The sequence below is a fragment of the Myxine glutinosa genome, chromosome 9, assembly GCF_964187855.1.
Source record: "Myxine glutinosa chromosome 9, kmMyxGlut1.1, whole genome shotgun sequence".
NCBI classification, from domain to species: Eukaryota; Metazoa; Chordata; class Myxini; order Myxiniformes; family Myxinidae; genus Myxine; species Myxine glutinosa.
Genome location: NC_136269.1, coordinates 92419468 through 92446581, shown reverse-complemented (window position 1 = coordinate 92446581; position 27114 = coordinate 92419468). Strand labels below are relative to the sequence as shown.

General features: G+C 42.2%; 2 protein-coding genes across 4 annotated transcripts in view; one reads left to right on the top strand and one right to left on the bottom strand.

The window, feature by feature from the left end:
* LOC137418979 (uncharacterized) overlaps positions 1 to 16680 on the bottom strand; it is a 109796-nt gene extending 93116 nt beyond the window's left edge. For 2 of the 3 annotated variants that reach the window (XM_068105150.2, XM_068105151.2), the window contains exons 1-2: positions 16515 to 16680; positions 14306 to 14366 (exon numbers count right to left, since the gene is read on the bottom strand). In XM_068105150.2, coding sequence (XP_067961251.2) covers positions 14306 to 14358 — 53 coding nt within the window. In that variant the 5' untranslated portion in view covers positions 14359 to 14366; positions 16515 to 16680. Of the gene's footprint in view, positions 1 to 14305; positions 14367 to 16386 lie in introns of all 3 variants that reach the window. The other variant, XM_078784525.1, reaches the window with a different exon arrangement.
* A 1064-nt stretch (positions 16681 to 17744) lies between these two features.
* CNEP1R1 (CTD nuclear envelope phosphatase 1 regulatory subunit 1) overlaps positions 17745 to 27114 on the top strand; it is a 61669-nt gene continuing 52299 nt past the window's right edge. Inside the window, exon 1 of the transcript XR_010982734.2 lies at positions 17745 to 17775. The gene's annotated coding sequence lies outside the window, so the exon portion shown is untranslated. The remainder of the gene's footprint in view (positions 17776 to 27114) is intronic.

Genomic DNA, 27114 nt, shown 5'->3' with positions numbered 1-27114 from the left:
CATGTTTACGTTTGACGTTTGACCCCCTGAAAAATAGAAAAAGGGACCAAAATAATGCTAACATAATTTTTGCCAATTGTCGTCTCTGGATTGGTTGAAATAGAGGCATGGCAAACCAAAAACATTTTATACCCGATTTTTCCCAGACTCATGCAAAATCTTTAAAACAGACGTAACCAGAGTTATCTTCATCACCAGAAGTAGACACCCCCCCCCCCCCCCCCAGGTCTATTTTTTTTTAGCATAGTTTTTTTGACGGCTATGATTTCACCCGTCTGTCTGATTGCGAGCACGATATCTCAAAAAGTTATGGATGGATTCAGACGAAACTTTGACAGGTTGGATGTGACAAGGAAGAATTGATTCAATTTGGATGAAGATCTGGATCCACATGCAATAATTTTTTTCATCTCTCTTTTTAAAGTCTTGTTCAACATTGAGAGATGAGGCTAAAAACGGTATATAGCATATTTCAAAAAGTAATGGCCGGATTATGACAAAACTTGGTGGATGAGTTAGGTAAGTGACAAGAACAAGCCAATTATATGTTGGTTCAGGTCCGGATGAAGATCCGGCCTTTCAGTGGTACACAAAGCGTAAACTGTTCAGCGTGGCAAAGGTATGCGCTCCACCAATGCCGTTCTAGTTTTTCTATGCATCTCTACAGGGGGTTATAAAAAGCACCCCTCTGTGCCAATTTTAATCTCAATCGATAAATGTGATATTTATTTGCTAGTAAAGGGAAGGAAAAGGAAAAACTCACGCTTTATGTACAAGGGCCTTATTGACAACCATTCAAAACAAAGGGTGACCATGTATGTATGTACTTTCATACACTAGCCATACAAGTATAGAGCACAAAAAAACCCCATAATGGCAAAGAGAAAACAGGACTTTAGAAGGTTTTGCAAATTTATTAAAAAGAAATAAATAGCACCGCAAAGCGGGCGTAACCCCTCAGCCCATGCATGGTGAAAGGAACCATTGATGATAATTTGTTATTTGAAGCGAAGTTGTATACCGCGTAGGATCTTGCAGCAAATAAATTTTCGCCCATGAACCTTCCTCTACTCAACCCCAACACACACTGCAAACGTGGATTTAATCGAACAAGCTGTTCTGCTCGAAATTGACGGAAACCAATTTCAGGATGGCTACCGTGGCGGCCATATTGAAAATCGCAGCGCGCCCATTTTCGAAAGGAACCTTCCTCTAACCAACCCCAACACACACTGCAAAAATGAATTTAATCGGACAGGCCATTCTGCTCGAAATTGATGGAAACAAATTTCAAGATGGCTGCCGTGGTGGCCATATTAAAAATCGCAGCGCGCCCATTTTCGAAAGGAACCTTCCTCCACTCAACCCCAACACACTGGAAAAATGGATTTAATCGGACATGCCGTTCTGCTTGAAATTGAGGGAAACCAATTTCAAGATGGCTGCCGTGGCGGCCATATTGAAAATCGCAGCGCGCCCATTTTCGAAAGGAACCTTCCTCCACTCAACCCCAACACACTGGAAAAATGGATTTAATCGGACATGCCGTTCTGCTTGAAATTGATGGAAACCAATTTCAAAATGGCTGCCGTGGCGGCCATATTTAAAATCGCAGCGTGCCCATGAACCTTCTCTACTCAACCCCAACACACACTGCAAAAATGGATTTAATCGGACAAGCCGTTCTGCTCGAAATTAACAGAAACCAATTTCAAGATGGCTGCCGTAGTGGCCATATTGAAAATCGCAGCACGCCCATTTTCGAAAGGAACCTTCCTCTACTCAACCCCAACACACACTGCAAACATGGATTTAATCGGACGAGCCGTTCTGCTCGAAATTGACGGAAACCAATTTCAAGATGGCCATATTGAAAATCCCAGTGCCCATTTTCGAAAGGAACCTTCCTCTACTCAACCCCAACACACACTGCACAAATGGATTTAATCTGACAAGCCGTTCTGCTCCAAATTGACGGAAACCAATTTCAAGATAGCCATAGTGAAAATGCCAGCGCCCATTTTCGAAAGGAACCTTCCTCTACTGAATCCCAACACACTGCAAAAATGGATTTAATCGGACATGCCCTTCTGCTTGAAATTGACGGAAACCAATTTCAAGATGGCTGCGGTGGCGGCCATATTGAAAATCGCAGCGCACCCATGAACCTTCCTCTTCTCAACCCCAACACACACTGCAAACATGGATTTAATCGGACAAGCCATTCTGCTCGAAATTGACGGAAACCAAAAGTTGACGGAAGCCCAGATGGCTGCTGTGGCGGCCATATTGAAAATCACAGCACACCCATTTTTGAAAGGAACCTTCCTCTACTCAACCCCAACACACACTGCAAAAATGGATTTAATCGGACAAGCCAGTTCTCCTTGAAATTGACGGAAACAAAAAGTTGACGGATGCCCGGACGCCGCCCGTGACAATACCCGAGCCCATTGGGCTGATGGGTGAAAACTGAAATATCACATTGACATAAGTATTCATACCCTTTGCTATGACACTTGAAATTTAGCTCAGGTGCCTCCCATTTCTCTTGATCATCTTTGAGATATTTCTACACCTTGAATGGAGTCTACCTGTGGTAAATTCAATTGATTGGACATGATTTGGAAAGGCACACACCTGTCTATATAAGGTCTCACAGCTAACAATGCATATCAGAGCAAAAACCAAGCCATGAGCAAAAAAAACAAAACATGAAAGCCCACAGAATCTTGTTTCTCACAGTCTGAGAGTCCTTTAGGTGCTTTTTTGCAAACTCCAAGCGGGCCTTCATGTGTCTTTCACTGAGGAGATGCTTCCGTCTGGCCACTCTGCCATGAAGCCCAGATCGGTGGAGTGTTGCAGTGATGGTTGTCATTTGGGAAGTTTCTCCCATCTCCACACAGGATCTCTGGAGCTCAGCCAGAGTGACCATCGGGTTCTTGGTCACCTCTCTTACCAAGGCCCTTCTCCCCCGATTGCTTAGTCTGGCCGGGCGGCCAGCTCTTTGAAGAGTCCTGGTTGTTCCAAACTTCTACCATTTAAGAATTATGGAGGCCACTGAGCTATTGGGAACCTTCAATGCAGCAGAATTTTTTTTGTAGGCTTCCCCAGATCTGTGCCTCGACACAATCCTGTCTCTGAGCTCTGCAGGCAGTTCCTTCGACCTCATGGCTTGGTTTTTGCTCTGATATTCATTGTAAGCTGTGAGACCTTATATAGACAGGTGTGTGTCTTTCCAAATCATGCCCAATCAATTGAATATACCACAGGTCGACTCCAATCAAGGTGTAGAAACATCTCAAAGATGATCAAGAGAAATGGGAGGCACCTGAGATAAATTTCAAGTGTCATAGCAAAGGGTCTGAATACTTGTGGAAATGGGATATTTCCGTTTTTTCTTTTTAATAAATTTGCAAAACTTTCTAAAATCCTGTTTTCTCTTTGTCATTATGGGGTATTGAGTGTAGATTGATGAGGGGAAAAATGAATTAAACGATTTCAGCATGAGGCTGCAACATAGCAAAATGTGAAAAAAGTGAAGGGGTCTGAATACTTTCTGAATGCACTGTGTACTCCCATGTATTGTCTTTTGGCTAAGTTTAAACAAAATCGGTCCATGCATGTCTGGAAATCATTGGAGACACGTTTAAGTAACAAAATGACTGCCCGTCAGCTATCTTGGATCTGATCTTGAAAAAAAAAAATAAGCCATCATTCATTATCTGTGTGCCAAGTTTGAACAACATCAGTAAATGCATGTCCAAAAAATGGTTGAGGTCATGTTCATAATCAGGGTTTTTTTGACAACTAAAATGTCAGTCATTCGGCCGTCTTTGATCGCATCGCGAAACAAAATGATGTGCATATGTATGCCATCATGTATTGCCTTTGTGTCAAGTCTGAAGAAAATCACTCCATACATCTCCGAGATATTGTTGCGCACGGATGCTCACTGTTGGACGAGACCCAATAAATAAGTCCCCGATTCAGACCAACTCCAATGAGGGCTAAAAATAATTCCAAACAGGAAAATTCGTGTTATTTTAAGGATGTTATAAAGGACACAAACAAGCACAAATAACTAATACAATGTGTTAGATAAGGTGGTGTAATAGACACTGCAGAAAACGGCGGTAAAACCCGGAAGCAATTTATTTACAAGACTTTTACAATATTTACTTTATTTAAATTGAATTATATACTTGAACACTAGAAAACAAATCACCTTCTTGTCACTTCCAACAAACTAGTTTTGCAGTACTTCAATTAAAATAAAGGTTCAATAGGGTGGTGGATAAGGATGGTATTCGGGACTGCTTCTGGACCACTTCAATGGTACTAAACTTCCGAATTGTATTTTTAACAATCGTTTAAATCATTATTTAATTAAAATTGAAGTACAGCACTGTTTATACTTGAATACTGTGTGTGGTTATCATGTTTTATGAACTCAGAGATTTTTCAAAGCCAGTAACACTTGGCCTTTTTTAGTTATTACTTGATTTTAGTTTTATTATTTTAGTTTTTTATTACTTGATGTGTAATAACCATTACACATCCCCTCCCACAATCCACCCATTCCCCCAAGGATCGGCAAAAGCCTATGGCCATTGAAGTTCTCTTTCCCTGGATGACTCAAGTGTAGCTTTCACAGTTGGGCAAGAATAGAGGGAGAGGGGGTAATCAGGTTACATGTGTCCAGATTTTAAGGTTTCTTCCGATTTTGCTGAGGTTTGTAACCATTTACATTTTTGAAAAGTTTGAGGTTCTGAATCTGAAAACCAGTTTCCATTTGATTTGAATTTTTTTTTTAAATCAAATCAAATTGGAAATAAATTTTTTTTCAAAATCAAATGGAAACTGATTTTCAGAGTCAGAGACTATCAAGCTTTTGAAAAATGTAAATGGTAACAAAGCTCAACAAAATCGGTACAAAATTACATATGGAACCCGAGTTGGGGTTGTCAAGTGCATCTAAAGCTTTTTTTAAATTGTAGAAGATACACCTATTTGAAGGAAAAGCTATTTCATTTACGACATGGAGCACTCAACAAGCCTGCAAAAGTCCATGGTGACCACTCCATCTCCATGACCATCAATTTATCCACGAGTTCTTCCAAAAAAATGCCATAAACCCAACTTCAAGCAGCTTTCTTTCTGATTAAAGTAAATTTCCAAGTCAATATTAGAATGTGAAAATAGTTCCACACTTGGCAAAAAAAAAAAAAAATACAAAATAGAATTTGACAAATATATCTATGGATATGCCTCCGCCCACACTAGACATCAACCCACTGTTAAATTTGATCTCAAAGGTTACATGAAAAATAAAAGCTCACATAAAATCGTATGCGAGTGAGAGAAGAGATGTTGGATGCTACTAACTGGAGTTATAGTCTGAAAATGATTTTCAGAGCACAAGACCCGAGACCTGATAACCCCCAATTGAACCAATAAATATTTGAATTACAGTCCATAATTTTGGCAAATTTGGTTGAAATCCCTTCAGTCGTTCACAAATTATTTCAGTGACAAAATAATTTTCAATTAAAAGCTAACTTTGATCTTTTGAACCCAAATTCAAACAATTTATAAAAATAAAAATAGTCAAACAAGAATGATAAACATTAGATATACTATTTAAAGAAAAGATTTGGGTTGGCATCAATGAACAGTTTATAACCCAAGGAATCTATAACTATGGACGAAACAATATTATCTAGTTGGAATGAAACTGGAATTCTATATTGTTGAAATCACTATTTTGAGACTGCATCAGGAAGGAAAAACTTCGCTCTTTCACCATGCTTCGTAGCTGACCATGTCATGTCCAGATTTGCTTCATTCTTCAATCTTGCTCAATATATTTCTCATTCGTCTCCAGTATTCCGATAAACCTTGCGAAGAAATTGCTCATTGGTGCATTCGATTCCCATTGCTAATATGGTTGGAATTGTCCACACCCTACACGTGGACTGTGGAGGACCGATTCTCACCATGAAAATGGTCGCGACTTGTCATGAGCACTCACTCGGGTGCCCTGAAAAGAGCAACAACCTCCACCAGGCAAGGAGGGAGACTTGTGCAGCAGGCAAATCATCTCAATGCTAAAAAATGTTGATAAATAATCTGTTTTTTGTTGGGACTGAAAGGATAAATGAATCACCACACGAGAGTAAGAGCTCTCATCATGTCAGCTTATAGAACACGCACACACACGCACACCTCCACCCCTACTCTCCCTTTCCTTCCCCTAACCCCCTTCCTACCCTTCACTCACCCCCAGAACAAAAAACTTCCTCTCCCACAATGAGGCTTCATAATCCTTCGATGATGCCATGTTCTTTATCTTGAAAAACGAATGATAAAATGCATATTAACCTATGGTATCTTATCTCCTTGTTTTAGCATCCAAAATCATCCGCTTGCTCATGTCATATGATCATCTGTTGGGCAACAAAACAATACGTCAAAAATTATTTTTATACATTTTTTTTTTGATCAAGGAGCATGAAGAACCCATGACTGAAGAATTGTTTTCTGATTTTCACGGCTTATTTAAACCATAAATATAACCATGCTAATTTCACCATAGCCATCATTGAAAACTAGATTAGCTAAATGCTTTTTATTTTTCAACAATGGTACGCAACGAAGTTGGGTAATGAATGTAGAGCAGCAACGAAGGCTGGAAAGGGTGAAAATGCGAATGGTTCGGTGGATGTGTGGAGTATCGTTGAGAGAGAGGAAGACAAATGATGAATTGCAAAAGATGATGGGAATAGAGCCTGTGATGGATGCTGTGAAGAGAAACAGGTTGAGATGGTTTGGTCATGTGTTGAGGAAGGATGGAAGTGACTGGTGAACCTGTGATGGATGCTGTGAAGAGAAACAGGTTGAGATGGTTTGGTCATGTGTTGAGGAAGGATGGAAGTGACTGGTTGAGAAGAGTGATGGAAATGAATGTAGAAGAAAGTAGAGGACGGGGAAGACCGAGAAAGACTTGGCTAAAGGTGGTGGAAGAAGAAATGCGGGCAAGGGGGTTAACAAGGGGAGATGCAGAAAATAGGGCAAAATGGAGAAGATTGTCATGGGGACCGCAAGGCTAACCCCCGCTCTGGCAGGGAAAATGGCCTGAAAATGCATGTTGTTGTTGTTTGTTGGTACGCAACCAAGTTTATCTTTGTTTTGCTGATATTACTTAATCAAGAGTTGCTCTTCATTGCTGGACATTTACATATGACAAGCAAACACCTTTGGTACATTAATTTTAGTGTGGGAGCTTCTTCCCAGACAGCAACCACAATGAGATAACACCCAGCACAAGATTGTGTCCAAGAATATCCAATAAGACCAGACGACTTACTACCGAGTTTAGGGAAGGAAATTAGAATTTCCCAGTGACAACACTCCTACTCTGTTGAAAGACATCATCGGATATGTAACATCCACAAGCTACTGCTAGGAGATGGGTCCCGTAGCTTTCGCTCCATCTGAGGGATGATGCACATTTTTGATGGAACAAATAAGCCTGGTGTCGGCTTAGCGGTTGAGGTGCAGGCTTAGGATCCTAGGATCCTGAGATCGAATCCCGGTCGATCGCTGAATTAACGCCAGGGGGTTGACTCAGCCTGTCATCCTTCCGAGGTCGGCAAATCAAGTACCAGCTTGCTGGGATGAATGATCCCCGTGTGTACCCCAATTTAGAATAGGTACGCTGTATCCCTGCGCATTCTAAGAGGTGACCATGGGTTGGCGTCAGGAAGGGCACCCGGCCATAAAAACATTGCCTCAAACAGAAAACCATGATTGTCATGTGGCCCGCAAGGCTAACCCCCGCTCTCGCAGGGAAAAAGGCCTTAAAACGATCATTCATTCATTCAACCCGACTGCAAAACACCAATCCAAATTTATAGTCCAGCCGAGAATTCAAAGAATAGACAGAACCATAGCATGACTCTTGCAGGTAATATTTGTTGCTGCAATGGATCAAAATAAAGTGTAGGGCAATCACCCATTCTCAGTATGAGTGAAATTAAAATGTAATGCTTCTGAATTGCAAGGAATTTGTCAAGGTTTACCTTCTACAACAATCAAAAGGTAAAAGGAAGGCGGTGCAGCTTCACTCGTTAATTATTTCACGCGACACGTATTCACTAATCCCATTGATGTGGTAGCACCATGATGCCATTTGCACATGCATCTTTGGGATGTGAAATTCCAGGACATATATATTGACATCTTCACCATGAACTTGGTGCCACTTCGAATGTTATTTGGAGTCCAAAGAGATGAAAATCACAAGGTGGACAATGTGGACTGCACGAAGGAAGACTTGCAACTTCTCAATCACTCTCTAGAATTGTGGTGGTGGTCACATTTTCTACATTAGGAGGAATCATTAAGGTGCAGTAAAGTCACAGACACAGTATCTGTGTATAACTCGTATCATTTCAACATTCAACAGGTCACTGTAGTCGTGTGCATTGGTATTTTCCATACATTCGAGAAATTCAGCATGGGTTAAACCCCAACCCCAACCAGCACCAACCCACACCCAACACCTCAAAACTTCTGTCACATTGGATATCCCAGAATATTCCTCATCGACACATCTGTGGAACCTCTATTTCATGTTTCAAGAAGAACCACTCACCACATTCAAGCAACTGCTGTACTTGCTTGCGATGCAGGTAAGTGAAGAAAATCGACTTAAAAAATACATTGAGGCAAAGTGAACAAGCATTTTGGTGGCTGTTGTAGTTTCAGAGAAGAGAGGAAATACCTATTTATTTGGGGGGGAGGGGGGGAGGGGAACACCCCCCAACCCCCTTCAATCCCGATTTTTTTTTTATGCCGTTAACAAGCGACGGTAGATCACGGGTGATGAACGGAGCATTGTAGTCAAGTTTCATCGGATTTGTAGGTGTAGTTTCTGAGAAGAGAGTAAATACCTATTTTGGGGGGGTGCAACACCCCCTCCATCCCTCCTTGGGCCCAATTTTTTTTATTTATGCTGTGAACAAACTTTGGGATATCACAGGTGATGAAGGTTGTGGTCAAGTTTCACCAGAACTCCATGTGTAGTTTCTGAGAAGGCAGCAAATACCTATTTTTGGGGGGACGGAGGGGGAGGTGGAGGAGAACCTCCCCAAAGACCACCCTAGGGCCCCATTTTTTTTTCAATGCCGTGACCAAACTTAGGTACATCACAGGTGATGAAGGTTGTGGTCACGTTTCATAAAAACAGTGTGTGTAGTTTCAGAAAAGAAAGCAAATACCTATTTTGGTGGGATCAAACCTGGACCCACTTTGACCTCGGTAGACCCCTTAGAACCCGATATTTTTAATGCCGTGAACAAACTTGAGTTACAACATACCAAATATAATTTTAGCTAAATTTGGCCACAATCCAATCAGCAGTTTTGGAGAAGAAGGTGCAAATGTTTACGGACGGACAACACACCGTCCCATAAGCTCCCCGGAACTACATTCTTGGTGAGATAAAACTTCTGCAGGAGATGCTTCTGTGGTGAAACTTTTGTATCAATCGGACCAACGGTTGCAGAGAAAACAAGTTTTGAAAGGAAGAAACCCTCAAAATGCCAGCAGAAGGGACATACATACATACATACATACACAGGACGGACATAAAAATGCCATTCCAGACAGCGTAGCCCGTTAAAAATAAAAATAGCAACTCTTGAAACAACATCGATCACATTCTGGTAGCAATCTTGGCATTTGCTTTGAATGTCAAACCCAAGCAAAATCCAACAATTAATTTCCCCTCAACAGTAAGCAAACATTCATCAAACAACACCTGGAGACACGCACAACAATATAAAAACCTGTGCCCTATTAGCAATTGTGCACACATCAAGTAGCCACATGCTCGAACCAAGTCGACTGCTATTGGGGCAGAAAAGTGGTGACTGCACCTCGTCAGTTGAGCGAGGATAATTCCGATTATAGCTTTGTGTGTCATTACATCTAATTCAACATGCTATCATAATTAAAATACGAATTTCTAAGAACAAAAATAATGATAACATGTGCAATGTCATTTTGGTTTCTTTCCCCCTTTTTAAATACATACTAAAAAGGATGTCCCCAACAGAAGCTTCTTGGCTTGCAAATCAATTCAGATGTTTGTTCGTTTTAGAATTGTGAAAAATAGGTAATAATTGGTTATTCTCAGTCTCAGCGCTTAAGAAAAATAACCACCAACTTTTCTAAACCGCTCTAGCACTCCTTTATTTTTTGGACTTTTTGGATCAGAATGAAACTCAACAAACGGCAAAATTTCCTCATACCCGTTACGATTATCCTCATTGATAAACATTAAAAACCTACATTCACTTTTGCTTTAAAAAAAAAAAAAAATACTGTACTGGAACGAAATTTTGTCTGGAAGGTAAAAAGGGAGATAGACAGGAATAGCTACTTCATAGTACGTGTTACCGACCGCAATTGTTGTGCAGTTTCCGTAAATGATAGCGTGTGGATCAAGTGTTTAGAAATATTTTGTCTGGGTCTGGGTCCAACCCCAGTGTCTGGGTTTAATCCCCACATTTCCCCTTCCTAAATTCTCAAAACCTTCCCAGTTGTACATGTCTTCGTGTGAAATTTTCCTTAGCCAACAGCCAATCGGCACAGCCCTCGAGCAAGATTGTTGCGTCGTGAGGCCATCGGACAGGCTGGTAAACAATCTCACAAATCAACATCAGTGGAATTTTGAATGTGGAATTTTCCTCGCTTTCCAGCCAATGAGCATGCACCATAAATCATCATCTGTCACGCTGCATCACGACGGACAGGTTGATGGGTCTCGCAGGATGTAATAAAGCGTGTACACCCAAGTACATTGTTGCTCTTCTTATACTTGACCCAGGGCCCTGGTTGGTTGGTAGCTCACTGCTGTTTGGTATTGGAGAGTTCCTGGTGGTTCAGGTTCGTGGACACAAGTCATGTTCATTAAGGAGCTGATACTGTGGGAACATGGTTGGTACTTTCATGCAAGCACAGTGAAGGACAAGCCCTATACCAGACTGCCGAGCACCTGAACTGGAAGACACCACGCGTGAGCAGGGCTAACAAAGCACAGGTCATTCGCTGTGTCCTCATCTCCCTTCTCAGTCCCGTGTTTCCCGAATGAAAGATCAAGGCGTATTTGTTAAACAGTCGTGCTTTTGTGGCACATGGGTGTTATGTTTATCATTATTTGTTACTGTCTGTGATCACTGATCACCGACGTGCGGCCGTGTTCTTCTTCATGCCATTTTTTCTTGGGGGAAAAAAAAATCCCGGTTTTTGAGAACTCGGATGCTGATCGAGAGAGGGTTCCATGGCACCTAGCAAAAATTGACTTATTAGACGGGCAGATTGGGTCCACACGTGTGTACTTCAACGCAGATTGCCAACAGGCTTTGCACGGCCATCTTTCCGGCGGATCCGCCGTGGTCAACACGTTCGGAGATGCCGATTTGTGACAAATTACCCTGGCGAACGTGGAAATATTTTCGTCCCATACCAATCCGGTGGCATGACACTTGTTGAAGACACATGACCACACCAATACAAAATGCAAAGCTCATGGAAGGGCTTTTCATGGTTTCTACCATCCTCTGCATTTTACCTTCTAACCACTGTTGTTTGACCATTTGCTTTGTATTTTGTAACAATGCTTGTTTAGATTATGACTTTGTTGGCAAATGCATTTCATATTGAAGATGTGTTTCAGCTGCCTCAATTTTCTATTTTAAATACAGGTGTGATGATCATAGAAGAGCTTGTATGGAAGAATTTAAATGGCAAGCCTGAGAGCCGACATAAATGACAAGCGAATTTGAATAAAACAGGACATGTGAACATTAACTTAATTTGATTTCCAGTAGTCTAAGAGAAACCAAATTTTGTTTGGATTGACATGAACATAGTGTATGAATAAGCAAAGCTGTCATTGTTTAAATTCATGCGCCAAGACTGAAGCAAAACTGATTGGAGGGAAGCGCATCACAAAACATTTTTGGTCAACCTATTCAGATTATCGCATATCTGGTGGGCTCTATTAGTTGTCCAACTGTGCACCACACTCCAACTCTGGAAGTGATTGCAGCACACAAACTAAGGGAATCAAATGACTGCAAACCTGTCAGATGCAAACAGCTTCTCAACAGTTTTAATTTCACGACTGACCTCGGACAACACGCGTAAAATCGCAGCAAGGAACATAAAGCATTAATTTAAAGGCTGTGGACTGTGGAGGTATGTGCAACAAACTCAAATCTGCAAGTGTGTCGTCATAGAAAGAAATGAAGCAGGCAATCATTCTGATGTTCCAAGTCCATTTGGGTACAAAATGAGGAAAACCTCTGGTCAAAGTAATTACATCACAAGATCATTATTTGGGTGTGCAAGTGATAGTGGCTTCATATCCAATTAATCACAATAAGGATATAATTAAATCCCCCAAAATGGCGCTTATAATAAACAATCCTTTTTGCAACTTATTAGTCCCTCCCCTACCCGGAGAGGAGTATAGGTTTGCTCTCGATCTGTCCAATCTGTGGTTGTCTCACTTCTGCACTTTTTTCCCCATATCCTTTAACATATTCAACTAAAACTTAGTGCATGGCTTTATTATGATAAGTTACAGAACAAGCTTGAGTTTCGGAGCGTTTTGCGAATTTTTCACGGAGTTATGGCCTTTTTGCTTGGAGCAAGAACATTCATTGGGACCAGCGTTGGACATGTATTTATTGTATTGTAAAAGCAATTCACCTTGTTTTTCATGCCGCTATTGGACAAGGTAATGCACAGATGCTTTTGTTACAGCGACTAGACAATTTGCTTTAAAACATGCAGTAAACTGGGGAGATTAGGAAACCTTTTAATGGAGAATTTTCAGTAACCTTGGAGCCGCTTGGAAATTGCATATTGGCAGCTCAATGGCATGCATGAACAATCATTTCAAATACCAGAGCATGTTTAAAAAAAAATGCACTGAAAGAAAAAAAAAAAAAAAAATCCTTTCCAGCGAACACTGCAGTATTTGTGAAATGCAAATTATAGCATAATTTCAAACCCCCCCCCCCCCCCCCCATTTATTAATGCAATCAAACTTGTTATACCTGCTATATTTTGGGGACTTTATAGTCACGCATTTCTCATTCATGGATTGGTGCAAAAATTCCCTCTATTATAGTTCATAGGCATTTTGAAATGGACTCATAGTTTGTAAACATGCCGAATGAAAATGACAGAAGAATAAACTCATGTTTGCTGATAAAAAAAATTCATGAGCATGGGGGAAGTGAGAGGAGTTATCCAATGTTACTCGAGTCAAATTCAAATCTGAGGACAGTCTATGTATATGAGCAACAGCCCTGCACCAGTGAGATGATAGGTTAAGGCCATGTTTTCTCACAAAAACTGAACTCCATCGAATGTAGTCAAACTGTTTATTAGTTCAGGACATTTCTGTATGGAACTCCTCCAGGTGATGTGGTGACAGATATTCTCCAGAAAAATGAACGGGACGAAAACTACTCTTGGAATTCGGAAAGCAATCGCCGATCGATAGCGAGAACAATCACAAAGTAAATGGTGATGGTGAAGATGACAAAAAGAAAACGTTTCACAAAAGCTAAAGGAAAAATCCTTTCACGTTTCAAAGCCGTTTGGGATACTGCAGTCTACCGTTGATTGTGACGAGGGAAATTCTCCATTTGTTTTTTTTTATGAATGCCTCTTCACTCAGCTTTTATGGCCAATAGAAGCATACATTAGCTGACACCAAGGAATTGGATAATTTAAAAAATATTCTACTCTGAGTTTACAATCATTGTATTACAATATGACAGCACTTTCAAAATAAGAACTTAATTTGGATTTAGAGATGTTAATTTATTTATTTATTTTTTAGTTGCCATTTTTATGATGGATTTTACTGAAATGATAGCTTCATATTACAGTACTAAAGTTGGATCCAGTATTGGCATATTTGCATATATTTGAACTTGATTAGGCTGGTTAAGAAAAACAAAAAAACACTAGATACAACTATTTTGACTTTTCCACAATAAGGCAAATGTGCACAATCACTTGTTGTTAATCACCCTCATTAATGATGCCTGAGAAACAGACATGCTGTGGTACATCACATATGGTAAACATGTCAAATGGAGTTTTGAGAGGTTTGATTTCCACACCGAAGATCAGTTTCTCTAGAGGAAGGTAAACCTTGACAGTAGGACTGCCCAAGATTCAGACATGACCGTTGAAATTTTTTTTGAATTACCTTCTTTGTGGAGTTGTACTACGGACTGGTCTACCTTTCCATTCTGCAGCCATTATCAGCTCTGTAAATAAAGAAAATATCACAAAAATAATATTTGCACACCAAGAGAAAAACATGAACAATTCCACTGCAGGAAAACCAAAGTAAATGAGCAAGTACAAGAAAAAGCAAAATTTGTCACCACATTACAGGATCACAATCAATATGCCCCCATTCACCTACTAGATGTTATGGTCTGTTGTGTAACAAACGAAATAAATAAATTAAATAAACAAGTGACCAATAAAGAAAAAGTATTCAAACTACTGGTGCACACAAAAACATCTAAAATTAAAGATACAATATTTTCAGTGCATAGGAGAAGGTAACTCAGATATTAAATTAGCTCTAACAAAAGCACAAGCATCGTCAAGAAAACTGGTGTCATAGGTAAGCCAGATCATTTGAGATATAAAAGTTTGATGGTAACCTTAAAGCAACAATAACAATCGGCTGTCAAAAACCTGATAATAAGAATTCAAGTTAATTTATGAAACAAATTATTTTTAAAAAGTTATGACCGAATGTCAGAGTTAAGGAGGTGGGAGTGGGACGAAATAAAAAATATAAAAGGGGGTGATGATGATTATGATGATGATTATGATGACATACTTGGATGACAGAAGCACAAATTCCACCTGCTAAAAAAAATTCAATGAATTCTATGGTTTTGCATCAATAACACTTCAAAATCTACAATTAAATACAATTTTTTTACAGCACAGATTTCTTTAAATAAATAAGTTGATACACTAACAGACTACTCTTTATACAAACAAAATGAGAATCAGTCTAATGGAGAATCATCATAAATAGGACATCACAGTGCTGGGGCTAAATTTCACAAAATCATCTTCACAGACCTCACATTCCCCCAAACTACCCCATCACCCAGAATTAAATTTAAATATTCAAAATACAGAAACTGGTGATCAGCTAGTGCAAGCAGCAGTTCACCAAGATGTTAGCTGCAGAATCGACATTACAGGAGGATCAAAAAACAAACTATGTAACATTAACTCGTTTAGTTCAGAAAACTTATCAGTGAAGCACATGGTTTCAAATAGTTTACAAATTATCTCCACATCGAAGCGTGTAAATGCACCACAAACCACCTTTGCAGCTGGAAAACCGTTCCTTTTCAATTTGACGTCAATCGTCGAATGATGTACAAGAGGCAACGTCCAAAATGTAAAAATTGCCAAAGGACAAATTTGTGGCATCGCTTTATTTGATGGTTCCCAAGAGTCCTCGTCAAATCAATGGTTTACAACTCCATCGTGGCCACCCCGGTCTACCAAGCAGACGAGGATGGATGCAGGATGCCCGTGACGATAATCATGAAAGCTCCAGGTGCACCTATCACATATCTAGTACTAGTCGTGCACCTTCTAGCACCCAGGAGCCTGCATTTTGGCTTGGACGACCGAGAAGCCAGTTCCTTCCCTCCAGGATTTCAAACCGGGCTAGAACAAGGTCATTTAACGCCCCACGGATCTCTTACTTGGATGTACAAAACATTAGTAACTTCATCGGTAGTTGATGTTGAAGGAGGAAACGTAAATATTAACTACCGGCGATAAAAGGTACAAACAACCACACGTTGCTGTGCTGCAGGTTTTTTTAACCTTAGTAAGATTTTTCTTAACCTCTCTCCAACCCACAACCTGTAAAGGTAATTATATATTGTCCGAGGATATAATTCGTTCAACAAAATGCGTTATTAATATTAGGAAACAAATAAACCGTTGAGACATGATGGTCGGGTAAGTATTTTAAATGATACTGGATACACAGACGCTGCTGAAAGAAACCTCAAGGACACAAAACCAAAAAAATTTTTAGTTTTGCGTTGTATCTCAAAATTTAGTGCAAGTCTCACATATTAAAATTAATCCTGTTTCACCAAAAAGCCAAACGGGTCTCGGATCGCCTCAGAGAAAAAAAAAATGGATGGAAAAAACCATCAACAGAGGACACTCCGACTGCATTCGTTACCGAGTACTCGAATTATAATTTTTATACACATCCTGTATACTCACAATCTTCATACACAAAAAAAGCAACAAATATCGCTCGTTCAAGTATTTAACGCCGCGTGCGAAGCCTTGGCCTGTTTCAGGACGAAGGACACGTCACTGAGGCGAACAGGAGACAAGGAGACCCTTACATTTCAACTGGCCAAACAAAAAAGAACCGCACTCTTCAGTATCGTCGAAATAAACTCGCAAAATCACTTCCAACGCTTTCCTTTTCCCTCCTCTCTTAGTCCTTGAGGAGCGCGGAATTCGCAAAATGGAGGCACAAAATGGCGGCATCAACGAGAACGCTTTGAAAAAAACATTTATCGGTATAATTTTGAGGCAGTTTTTTTTTTTCATCTATCAGCGCTTATGTATATATTATATGTACACTTGATGCTTCTTACCCTCTATTGTACGCACCTCTTTGCGTTATTCACAAAATGTAGTCGACGGTCGAAAGGTCGAGAAGGAGAATGCACAAGTTCAGCTGCAGGTTTCATCACAATAATATTCGAAAACGATCGCTCAGTATTTATGAGTGCAGCGTCATATTTTACCTGCGAAAACAACTCTAAGTAAAGAAGGATAACGTAAACTGTATAGAAAAGTAACATCGAAGTTAATGCTGGAGCGATCTTAATGCATTTCCATAAACTCATATGAAAGCTTAGCAGCTGGCCATTTGTTAGCAGCTGGCCGAGCCGGTTTCGCAGTTGTCGAGTCTGAGTTTCATTTGGATTCAATACAAATCGTCATGCTGTTAACACAACAGTGAAAACATGTGAGTTGGTTGTTAATACTAGTAGGTTACACGCAGTGTTTTGCAAGAGGATATTTTGACTGCTGGCTCCATCTGCTAGCAATCCCTTGTGGATAATTAAAGCTAAAGGTCATGCGATGCATGATAAACGCTCATCCATACTCGTTCTTGATAAGTTAGAGTCGAAGCTCCCATCAGAAGGTTTAGGATAAACTTAAAAACATTTGGAAAACTGGGCCTTTAGTATATACAACGTCAAGACTCATGTAACAACTGAACAACTTAACACCAACTCATGTAACATGAATGTAACACCGGCTTATGTAACATGCAGAGTATCATCTACGGCTCTGGTAACATGTACTGGTACCGGTAATGTAACACCGACTCATGTAACACCGACTCATGTAACACCGACTCGTGTAACATGTAATGTAACACCCACTCATGTTACACCGACTCATGGAACATGGTGTTTCACTTGCAGGGCGATGCATCAATGTGTGCGGGGACATGAAGCTGCAGGACCTATTTGCCATCAATAGTTGTTGGTTGACGTTAAAGTCCCATGGTGTCTCTCGTGAAGAGGAGGTGAGCAGCTACCGCCAGCACCCCGGCAAAACTCCAGATTCCAGCATAAACTGCAGGTAGCATGTGGTCTGTTCATAAACTGTGGGTGGTAAACCAGACAACACTGCTTCCTATCTGAAGGTGTGTTTTTTGTTCGCGGATGCATATTGGACTAAGATTAAATTCTGAATTCAGCCTTCTGGTTGCATCATTACTGAGACAACAAGAGAACCTCGAACGGCACTCAGTAGAGAGCATACCTCCACTAGGCCATGGGCTACCTAGACCCCTGGTGCACCCCCCACCAACCTACCACCCAAGGTTTTTTTTAAGCCTTGGGGTGTCCTGAACACGAAATTGAATGTTAACAGTGAAAATATAGGGACGAACTTTCCTGCGTCAAACACCATGGTGACTATCCGTTAACACCTGTTAACCTTCACACAAAATTTTTCCAATTTTTGAAAAATTTGGTAATGTTGGAAAAATTTCCAAATTTGGGAATTCTGGGAATGTTAGGGAATTCTTTACCGGACGAAATTTAGGGAATTTAATCCACAGTACAAGATTTATGGAATTTAATCAGCAAAGCCGAGCCCCCAATACAACATATGGAATTTAAGGCCGCCAACGCGATTCATGGAATTCATGTTTTCTCCAACACTCTTTACGATTATTCGCCATACAGTTTTTGTTTTCAGTTATATCTCCTGTTGTACATGTGAAAATATAGTTAAGTTCTACCCAGGCAATTCTGAAAGGACTTCGTCACAGGTTAGTTAAGTTTTTACTAATACATGTCGTGTGACATGGCTATGAAAATTCACAACAATTGTAGTTAAGTTTCAATTTCCAGTGTACCATTCAACCAAGTGAATATATACGTCTCCTGATTCTCTTACCTTGGTTTTACACATAAATACTAAATATTACACATATATTTGATTGTCTTCTGTTTCTAAATATGACTTTAAACGTGTCTTTTCAGGTCCAGTGTGAATGCACCAAATGACGCAGCCTGATCATGTCTGATCCTACTGACCCCTCCACGCCGATGGAGACTGGTCCACCTCCCTAGGAAAAGACACGACACGATAGTGGTTCTACAAGTAATGAAGAAACACAGACACAGAAACATACACCCGAATGCATTGTCCATGTTCCAGGATTAAAGTATGGACCACTTCAGCTTCTTTCGAGCACCAGTACCGCCGAGAACAAATTGTCGAAGTTGCAGGACATCAGACAAAGACGGCTTTCCCAACCAGTGGATTCTACACACAGGATGAAAGGATCATGTGGTGATCTAATACCCAGTACCCTGTCAGACCATCATGGTTATCACCGACAATGTTACCAACGCTTCACTATTAATCTGAATCGCCTGCAACCATCTGAACCATCTGACCCACTTGAAACAGGTACTGCCCCCAGAACAAGTCGGTCGTCCGAAGGTGATCGCGTCCTCTTCAACCCCGACTGTTTATTTTATAAGTCTGAAGGGAGGAAGAAGATCAAATCAAGTGGATCGTGGACATCAGAAGGTTTGTCAATGTTTGAATTTGACGGAGGGAAAAATGTTGTCGCGTCAGCTGAGGAGCGAAGTGATGAGAGCTTGCTACGTCGGATCAGAGGGCATGACCTGTTCGCATGCGAGGCCAAATATCACAAGTTCTGTCGGGCGAAATATGTACAGAAGCCGCAAAGTGGAGAAGCACTGCCGATGAACAGCGGAAGAGGCAAACCGACATGGAGAAGGCACACGGAGAAGCATTCAAGGCTGTCTGTAGCATACTGGACACAGATGTCCTCGAAAAGAAACAAATTCTGAAACTAACGGATTTACGCAACAATTACATATCATCCCTGCAGGATTCGCAATACCCTAATCCAGAATACAGGAGCGAAAACCTGAAAATAAAGCTGCAGACGCATGATCAATACAAGGACAAACTATCATTCTGTAACATGGGCTGCTACAAATCATTCATAGTGTACAGCTCCACTATCGACACGGATACAGCTGTGACGCATGCCTACGAGCTTGGATCCGCTGATCCAAGCTCGTAGCACTGACGATGAACAGCGGAAGAGGCAAGCCGACATGGGGAAGGCACACGGAGTTGTGTGAAGGTTAACAGGTGTTAACGGATAGTCACCATGGTGTTTGACGCAGGAAAGTTCGTCCCTATATTTTCACTGTTAACATTCAATTTCGTGTTCAGGACACCCCAAGGCTTAAAAAAAACCTTGGGTGGTAGGTTGGTGGGGGGGGGGGGGGGGGGTGCACCAGGGGTCTAGGTAGCCCATGGCCTACACCTGGTTGGCCATATCACTCAATGGTGAAGAATCACTTAAAACATTCTACTATCCGGATCCGGATCTTCACCAAAATTGAATCCGTTCTTCCTTGTCACACACACAACCGGTCCACCAAGTTTCGTCCAAATCCGTCCACAACTTTTTGAGATATCCTGCTATGTATCGTTTTTGGCCCTATCTCCCAATGGTGAAGAATCACTTCTTTTTTTTCTTTTTTCTTTTTTCTTTTTTTTTGTATAAAGATCGAGGCTCGTGAAAGAGCTAACTTTAATGACAAAAAAAACAAACAGACACATAAGACAATAAAGGGAGCAGGAGACAAGATGGGGAGAGAGGGGGAAGCACACAAGTACAACATTTGAGAGCAGGGACATCGGGAGATCTTTGGGAGGGAGAGGGCTTGGGGGAGGAGACGTGGGAAGGAGGTTGGGGAAAACAACTGTTACAACAGTGTATTTCTCATGAGACAAGGTAATTTAAATGAGTTTAATGCCGTGAGCAGTTACAAAAATAATGGTTAACAAAAACATGGAAAATAAAAACAACACCAAAATTATGAGGTTCAGTCATTTCTCACAAACCCAATATAAGGTTTCAAATGTTGAGCATGACAATAACTCACGCATGACAATAACTCACGCATGACAATAACAGCATGACAATAACAATAACTCACTTAAGAATTAAATAATGCTCATATCCGAATCGATGTTCAGATTTTCACCAAAATCGAATCGAATCGTCCTTGTCAGACACTCAAACGGTCCACCAAGTTTCGTCCAAATCCGTCCACAACCTTTTGAGATATCCTGCTATGTATCGTTTCTGGCCCTATCCATCTTGAGTGTCTGACACTTTCCTTTTTGGGGGTATTTAGGGTCCTTGGGGTCTAACAACTTCACCCAATGGTGAAGAATCACTTAAAAAATTAAATAATTCTCATATCCGAATCCATATTCAGATCTTCACCAAAATCGAATCGAATCGTCCTTGTCAGACACCCACCCGGTCCACCAAGTTTCGTCCAAATCCTTCCACATCCTTTTGAGATATCCTGCTATGTATCGTTTTTGGCCCTATCTCCCAATGGTGAAGAATCACTTAAAAAATTATAGTAGCCGGATCCGAATCCGGATCTTCACCAAAATCTAATCGTTTCGTCCTTGTGGCAAACGCTACATCTCTGCCAAATTTCGTCCGAATCCGTCCACAACCTTTTGAGATATCCTGCTCTGTATCGTTTTTGGCCCGATCCATCTTGAGTGTCTGACACTTTCCTTTTTTGGGATATTTAGGGTCCTTGGGGTCTAACAACTTCACCCAATGGTGAAGAATCACTTAAAAAATTAAATAATTCTCATATCCGAATCCATATTCAGATCTTCACCAAAATCGAATCGAATCGTCCTTGTCAGATACCCAACCGGTCCACCAAGTTTCGTCCAAATCCGTCCTCAACTTTTGGAGATATCCTGCTCTGTATCGTTTTTGGACCTATCCCCAATGGTGAAGATTCACTTTAAAAATTAAATTATACTAGCTGGATCCAGATCTTCACAAAATTTGAATTGATTCTTCTTTGTCACACACACAACCTGTCCAACTAGTTTCGTCCAAATCCATCCATAACTTTTTGAGATATCCCGCTATGTATCGTTTTTGGCCCTATCTCCCAATGGTGAAGAATCACTTAAAAAATTAAATAATTCTCATATCCGAATGGATGTTCAGATGTTCACCAAAATCGAATCGAATCGTCCTTGTCAGACCCCCACCCGGTCCACCAAGTTTCGTCCAAATCCGTCCACATTTTTTTGAGATATCCTGCTATGTATCGTTTTTGGCCCTATCCCCCAATGGTGAAGAATCACTTAGAAAATTATAGTAGCCGGATCCGAATCCGGATCTTCACCAAAATCTAATCATTTCGTCCTTGTGGCAAACGCTACATCTCTGCCAAATTTCGTCCGAATCCGTCCACTACCTTTTGAGATATTATGTTCACAAACGGACAGACAAACGGACAAACAGGGCTGAAAACATACCCTCCAGCCACCTTTGGTGGCGGAGGTAATGATGTGCCATTGATGCAGTGGCTCTGCACATTTTGACAGAAGTTTTGCATTTGTCAGAGTGCTGGCGATGCGTAATCTCCTCTTTGCAAAAGACACCGTGGGATTTTTAACATCCACAAACTTAAGCCAGCAGACCTGACACAGTTTAATGTCGATCTGAGGGATCATGCTTCAAATAGACGTTAAAAAAACACACACACATTGATTTATCATCATCCATGTGAAAGTTTATGGCTGGGCTGAAATTTGAAACCAAGCTTGCCAGCTCAGAGATGAGTGTCCATACTTTTCGCTATCCTGCCAGTTACTGTGTGTGGTCGTTGTCTGGACAGCAGCTTTTGCACTATAAATAAATTCATGTAACCAGGTTGTTCACATGTCTCTTGTGAACAGCCGTCTTCGCCCCACACAGGGCAACCGTCAACCACGATGATTATGATGACTTTGCAGGCGTGCAGAGGGGATTAAGCAGCTGCTGCCAGCCCCTCTGTGCAAGGTAAAGTTGTATCGTATAATGTGGTCATCTGCGAAGAGGAAAAGAAGCTTTTCTAGAGAATTGGATAATTAATTAATGCATATGAGGCACTCTATTCTATGTTGTGAAAGAATGAAATGAGCTGTTGAGAGCTATTGGGAGAGGGCGAAGAGCAGGAAGCACGGAAAGGATGTGGTGTTGTATGCCAATGGCAAAAAGTTTGACAAAGGGCAAAAGGATTATGATATCCAGGGCCTTCACACGTGACTTACTGACTTTCTCTACTCTCGTAGACAATGTGTGGCTCTCAACAGTAACCTCACACTTCCCATTGGTTGAAGTACCCATTGGCACTGATCTAGGCCCAGTGCTATTCCTCATCTTCATCAATGAACTTTTTGATTCTCTCGAAAATCCTCTTTATATCTTTATCCTTTCACTCACTCACCGCAGGCAGGTTGGTGGTCTTTCTGTTTCTACCGACTTCTCTCCGGCCTAGCTCCCCCAGCTCTCTCTCTGTGCTCTGTCCCCCAAATATTCCTACAGGTCGCACAAGATCTGCCTGCAACCCTCTTATGGTAAAACTGCCAAAATCAAGACTCTCTGCTCACCTTCACTCCTTCGTTCCTCTTTTCTCCCGCCTCTGGAACAAACTCCCTCACTCTCTTCAATCCCACTCCACCCTCCAGGTCTTTAAAACGGCTGTCACCACAATCTCTTATCTTCCCTCATCCAAAACCTTGATCTTTTCTACCCCCGTCAATTCACCCCAGATCCACTTTTTTGAAATACCGACTTCTTTCCTTGAAGTCCTAGCAGTGTCCATGTGTTTTATACCTCTCCCACCCCCCGCAACCCCTGCCTTCCCATGCCTCCTCCACCCAAGCCCTCTCCCTCCCACAGATCTCCCAATGTCCCTGTTCTCTACTGTTGTACTTTGTGCTTCCCTATCTCTCCCCATCTTGTCTCCCGCTCCCTTGATCATATGTTTTTTTGTGTCAGTTTGTTTTTATGTGATTAATGTTAGCTCTTACACGAGCCTCGATCTTGTACACAAAAAAAAAAAAAAAACCCCGAAGATCCTAAATACCTAAATAATCCTGAAGACCCTTAAAGACCCAAAAAGGCCCCGAAGAACGAAAATATCCAAAATACCCCAAAGACCCCTAAATACCCTGAAGACCAAAAGACCAAAAAGACCCTGAAGACTGAAAAGAGCCCACAGATCCTTGAAGTCCCCCCAAAAAACCCAAATAATGAAAAGAACCCAAAAACCAAAAAGACCCCAAAACTGAAAAGACCCTGAAGACGCAAAAGACTGAAAAGACCCAGGGAATCGAAACGCAATTTCTTTTTCTGAAAAACCATTGGCAATCATTAATCACGGTCTAATTTGAAGGGAAAATTTTTTAGTTGCCAATCACAGTGTGCCGAAAAAAACCCCTGGACTGTCGATTTTCGAGATTGCCAGTGCGAACTCGCCCTCGCACTTGCGTGTCATTGTGAACTCACCGTGATCCTGCCAGCGATGGTACATGGAGTAACGGTGCATTGCGAGCTTGGATTCCGATACTGATTGAGGATGATGAAGGGCGGGGGTTGGGGGAGGGGGAGTGTGTGGGTGGGCGTGGGTATTGTTAGGTAGGGTGACGATTGACGGGGGGAGGGTTGATGGGAGATTGTGGGGGTGAGGTGGAGTGTGGTGTGGTCATGGGTATTGTTGTCGTCATGGGTATTGTTAGCCAGTGTGATGGTTGATGGGGGAATGTGAGGGGTGGTGGAGTGGGGTGGGTTGGTCGTGGGTATTGTTAGCTAGTGTGATGGTTGATGGGGGAATGTGAGGGGTGGTGGAGTGGGGTGGGTTGGTTGTGGGTATTGTTAGCTAGTGTGATGGTTGATGGGGGAATGTGAGGGGTGGTGGAGTGGGGTGGGTTGGTCGTGGGTATTGTTAGCTAGTGTGATGGTTGATGGGGGAATGTGAGGGGTGGTGGAGTGGGGTGGGTTGGTCGTGGGTATTGTTAGCTAGTGTGATGGGTGATGGGGGAATGTGAGGGGTGGTGGAGTGGGGTGGGTTGGTCGTGGGTATTGTTAGCTAGTGTGATGGGTGATGGGGGAATGTGAGGGGTGGTGGAGTGGGGTGGGTTGGTCGTGGGTATTGTTAGCTAGTGTGATGGGTGATGGGGGAATGTGAGGGGTGGTGGAGTGGGGTGGGTTGGTCGTGGGTATTGTTAGCTAGTGTGATGGGTGATGGGGGAATGTGAGGGGTGGTGGAGTGGGGTGGGTTGGTCGTGGGTATTGTTAGCTAGTGTGATGGGTCATGGGGGAATGTGAGGGGTGGTGGAGTGGGGTGGGTTGGTCGTGGGTATTGTTAGCTAGTGTGATGGGTCATGGGGGAATGTGAGGGGTGGTGGAATGGGGTGGGTTGGTCGTGGGTATTGTTAGCTAGTGTGATGGGTGATGGGGGAATGTGAGGGGTGGTGGAGTGGGGTGGGTATTGTTAGCTAGTGTGATGGGTGATGGGGGAATGTGAGGGGTGGTGGAGTGGGGTGGGTTGGTCGTGGGTATTGTTAGCTAGTGTGATGGGTCATGGGGGAATGTGAGGGGTGGTGGAGTGGGGTGGGTTGGTCGTGGGTATTGTTAGCTAGTGTGATGGGTGATGGGGGAATGTGAGGGGTGGTGGAGTGGGGTGGGTTGGTCGTGGGTATTGTTAGCTAGTGTGATGGGTCATGGGGAAATGTGAGGGGTGGTGGAGTGGGGTGGGTTGGTTGTGGGTATTGTTAGCTAGTGTGATGGGTCATGGGGGAATGTGAGGGGTGGTGGAGTGGGGTGGGTTGGTTGTGGGTATTGTTAGCTAGTGTGATGGTTGATGGGGGAATGTGAGGGGTGGTGGAGTGGGGTGGAGTGGGGGTTGGGGTGGAGTGGGGTGGGGGGGGGGGGGTGGGAGGGTAAGGCGTGGGTTGGTCGTGCGTATTGTTAGCTAGGGTGGTGGTGGTTCGTGCGTAGCCACCCGGCTGCTGGTTTCATCATTTTTCTGTGGGCATGTCTGCCGCTGATGCAATGCCTCTCTATAACCAGTTACCTGGTACTCATTTTTATTTTTTATACAGGATCGAGGCTCGTGAAAGAGCTAGCATTTATCACACACAAAAAATCAAACAGACACACAAAATATATACTAGCCACAAAAAGAAACTGTGCATTGTTAAAACTCTGTCTGAATTGGAAAATATAACAACAATGTAACATTTCCAAGTAAACTTTAATACGTGTATTATGAGACCATAACAAGACGGTAGAACTGCCAGAAATGGTGTTTCGGTGACAATGGAAATGCACAGTCACTTGACGGTGAGACATTCCCCCACGGATCATCCCAATAGCCTCATGACGCTGTGCAGTTGTGAGCCGTGGCATGACGTGCGTTTCATTAGCCACTTAATTTTTTGAAAGATTGAAAATCAAACAAATAACCTTACCAAAGTTAAAGCAGTTTGTGACATTCATGTGCTCCATGCAGTTTCTCACGATGCACATGCAAAAACGTGTTGCACGTGCCCATACCGAAACCATTGACGTCACGAAACGTGGCGCGTGCATACCTGTTGAATTCACTTCACTAATTGCCATGTTTAAATCTGTATTTGTATACACAGGTGTTTCTAATATATAATTTCATTTTTTGTGTGCACAGTTTCTTTTTGTGGCTAGTATATAATAAGGGGAGCGGTACACAAGATGGGGAGGGAAGGCGATGTACACAATCACAACATTTGAGAGTAGGGACATCGGGAGATCTGTGGGAGGGAGAAGGCTTGGGGGGAGGAGGCGTGGGAAAGGGGAGGGGGGTGGCCCTCGGAGTTAGCTTCATCGTGGGAGATTCCAATGATTCTGAAAGCTTTGGTTTCAACAGCGTGAAGCCGAGCGAGGTGTGAGCCAGGAGCACAGGTCAGAGGGGAGAGCAGTATTCCATTGATCTGCGGATGAAAGCTTTGTACATGATGAAGAGCTCAGAGGTGTCCAAAAAGGACCTCTTATGACGGAGGATGCCCAGTCGGTGACTGGCTTTGGAGGCCAGCTTGGAAATGTGGTTTTCCCGGGAAAGATCATGGCAGATAGTGAGACCCAAAAGCTTGAATGACAGAACTTCTTGGAGAGGATTATTCAGAAAATAGATGGGAGGGTTGTCCAGTCGGTCTTTTCGGAGAGACATAGTAAGAGTGTGAGATTTGTCAGGATTGAAAGACATGTTCCACTTGTTTGACCAGTCTGTGATTTTGTCCAGATCTGCAGAGAGTGAGGAAGCTGCTGCCTGCCGATCTGAGGGATGAGGCAGAGAGTGGTCATCAGCAAAGAGATAGAAAGGATTTTCAAGAGAGTCAGAGAGATCATTGATGAAGACCAGAAAAAGCACAGGGCCCAGAACACTGCCTTGGGGAACTCCAGCCTGAACAGGAAGGGGAAATGAGAGAAACCCATTCAGGGCCACACGTTGACTGGTCGACTAGAGAGGAAGTCCGCAAGCCATGCGTGGAGATTTCCATGGA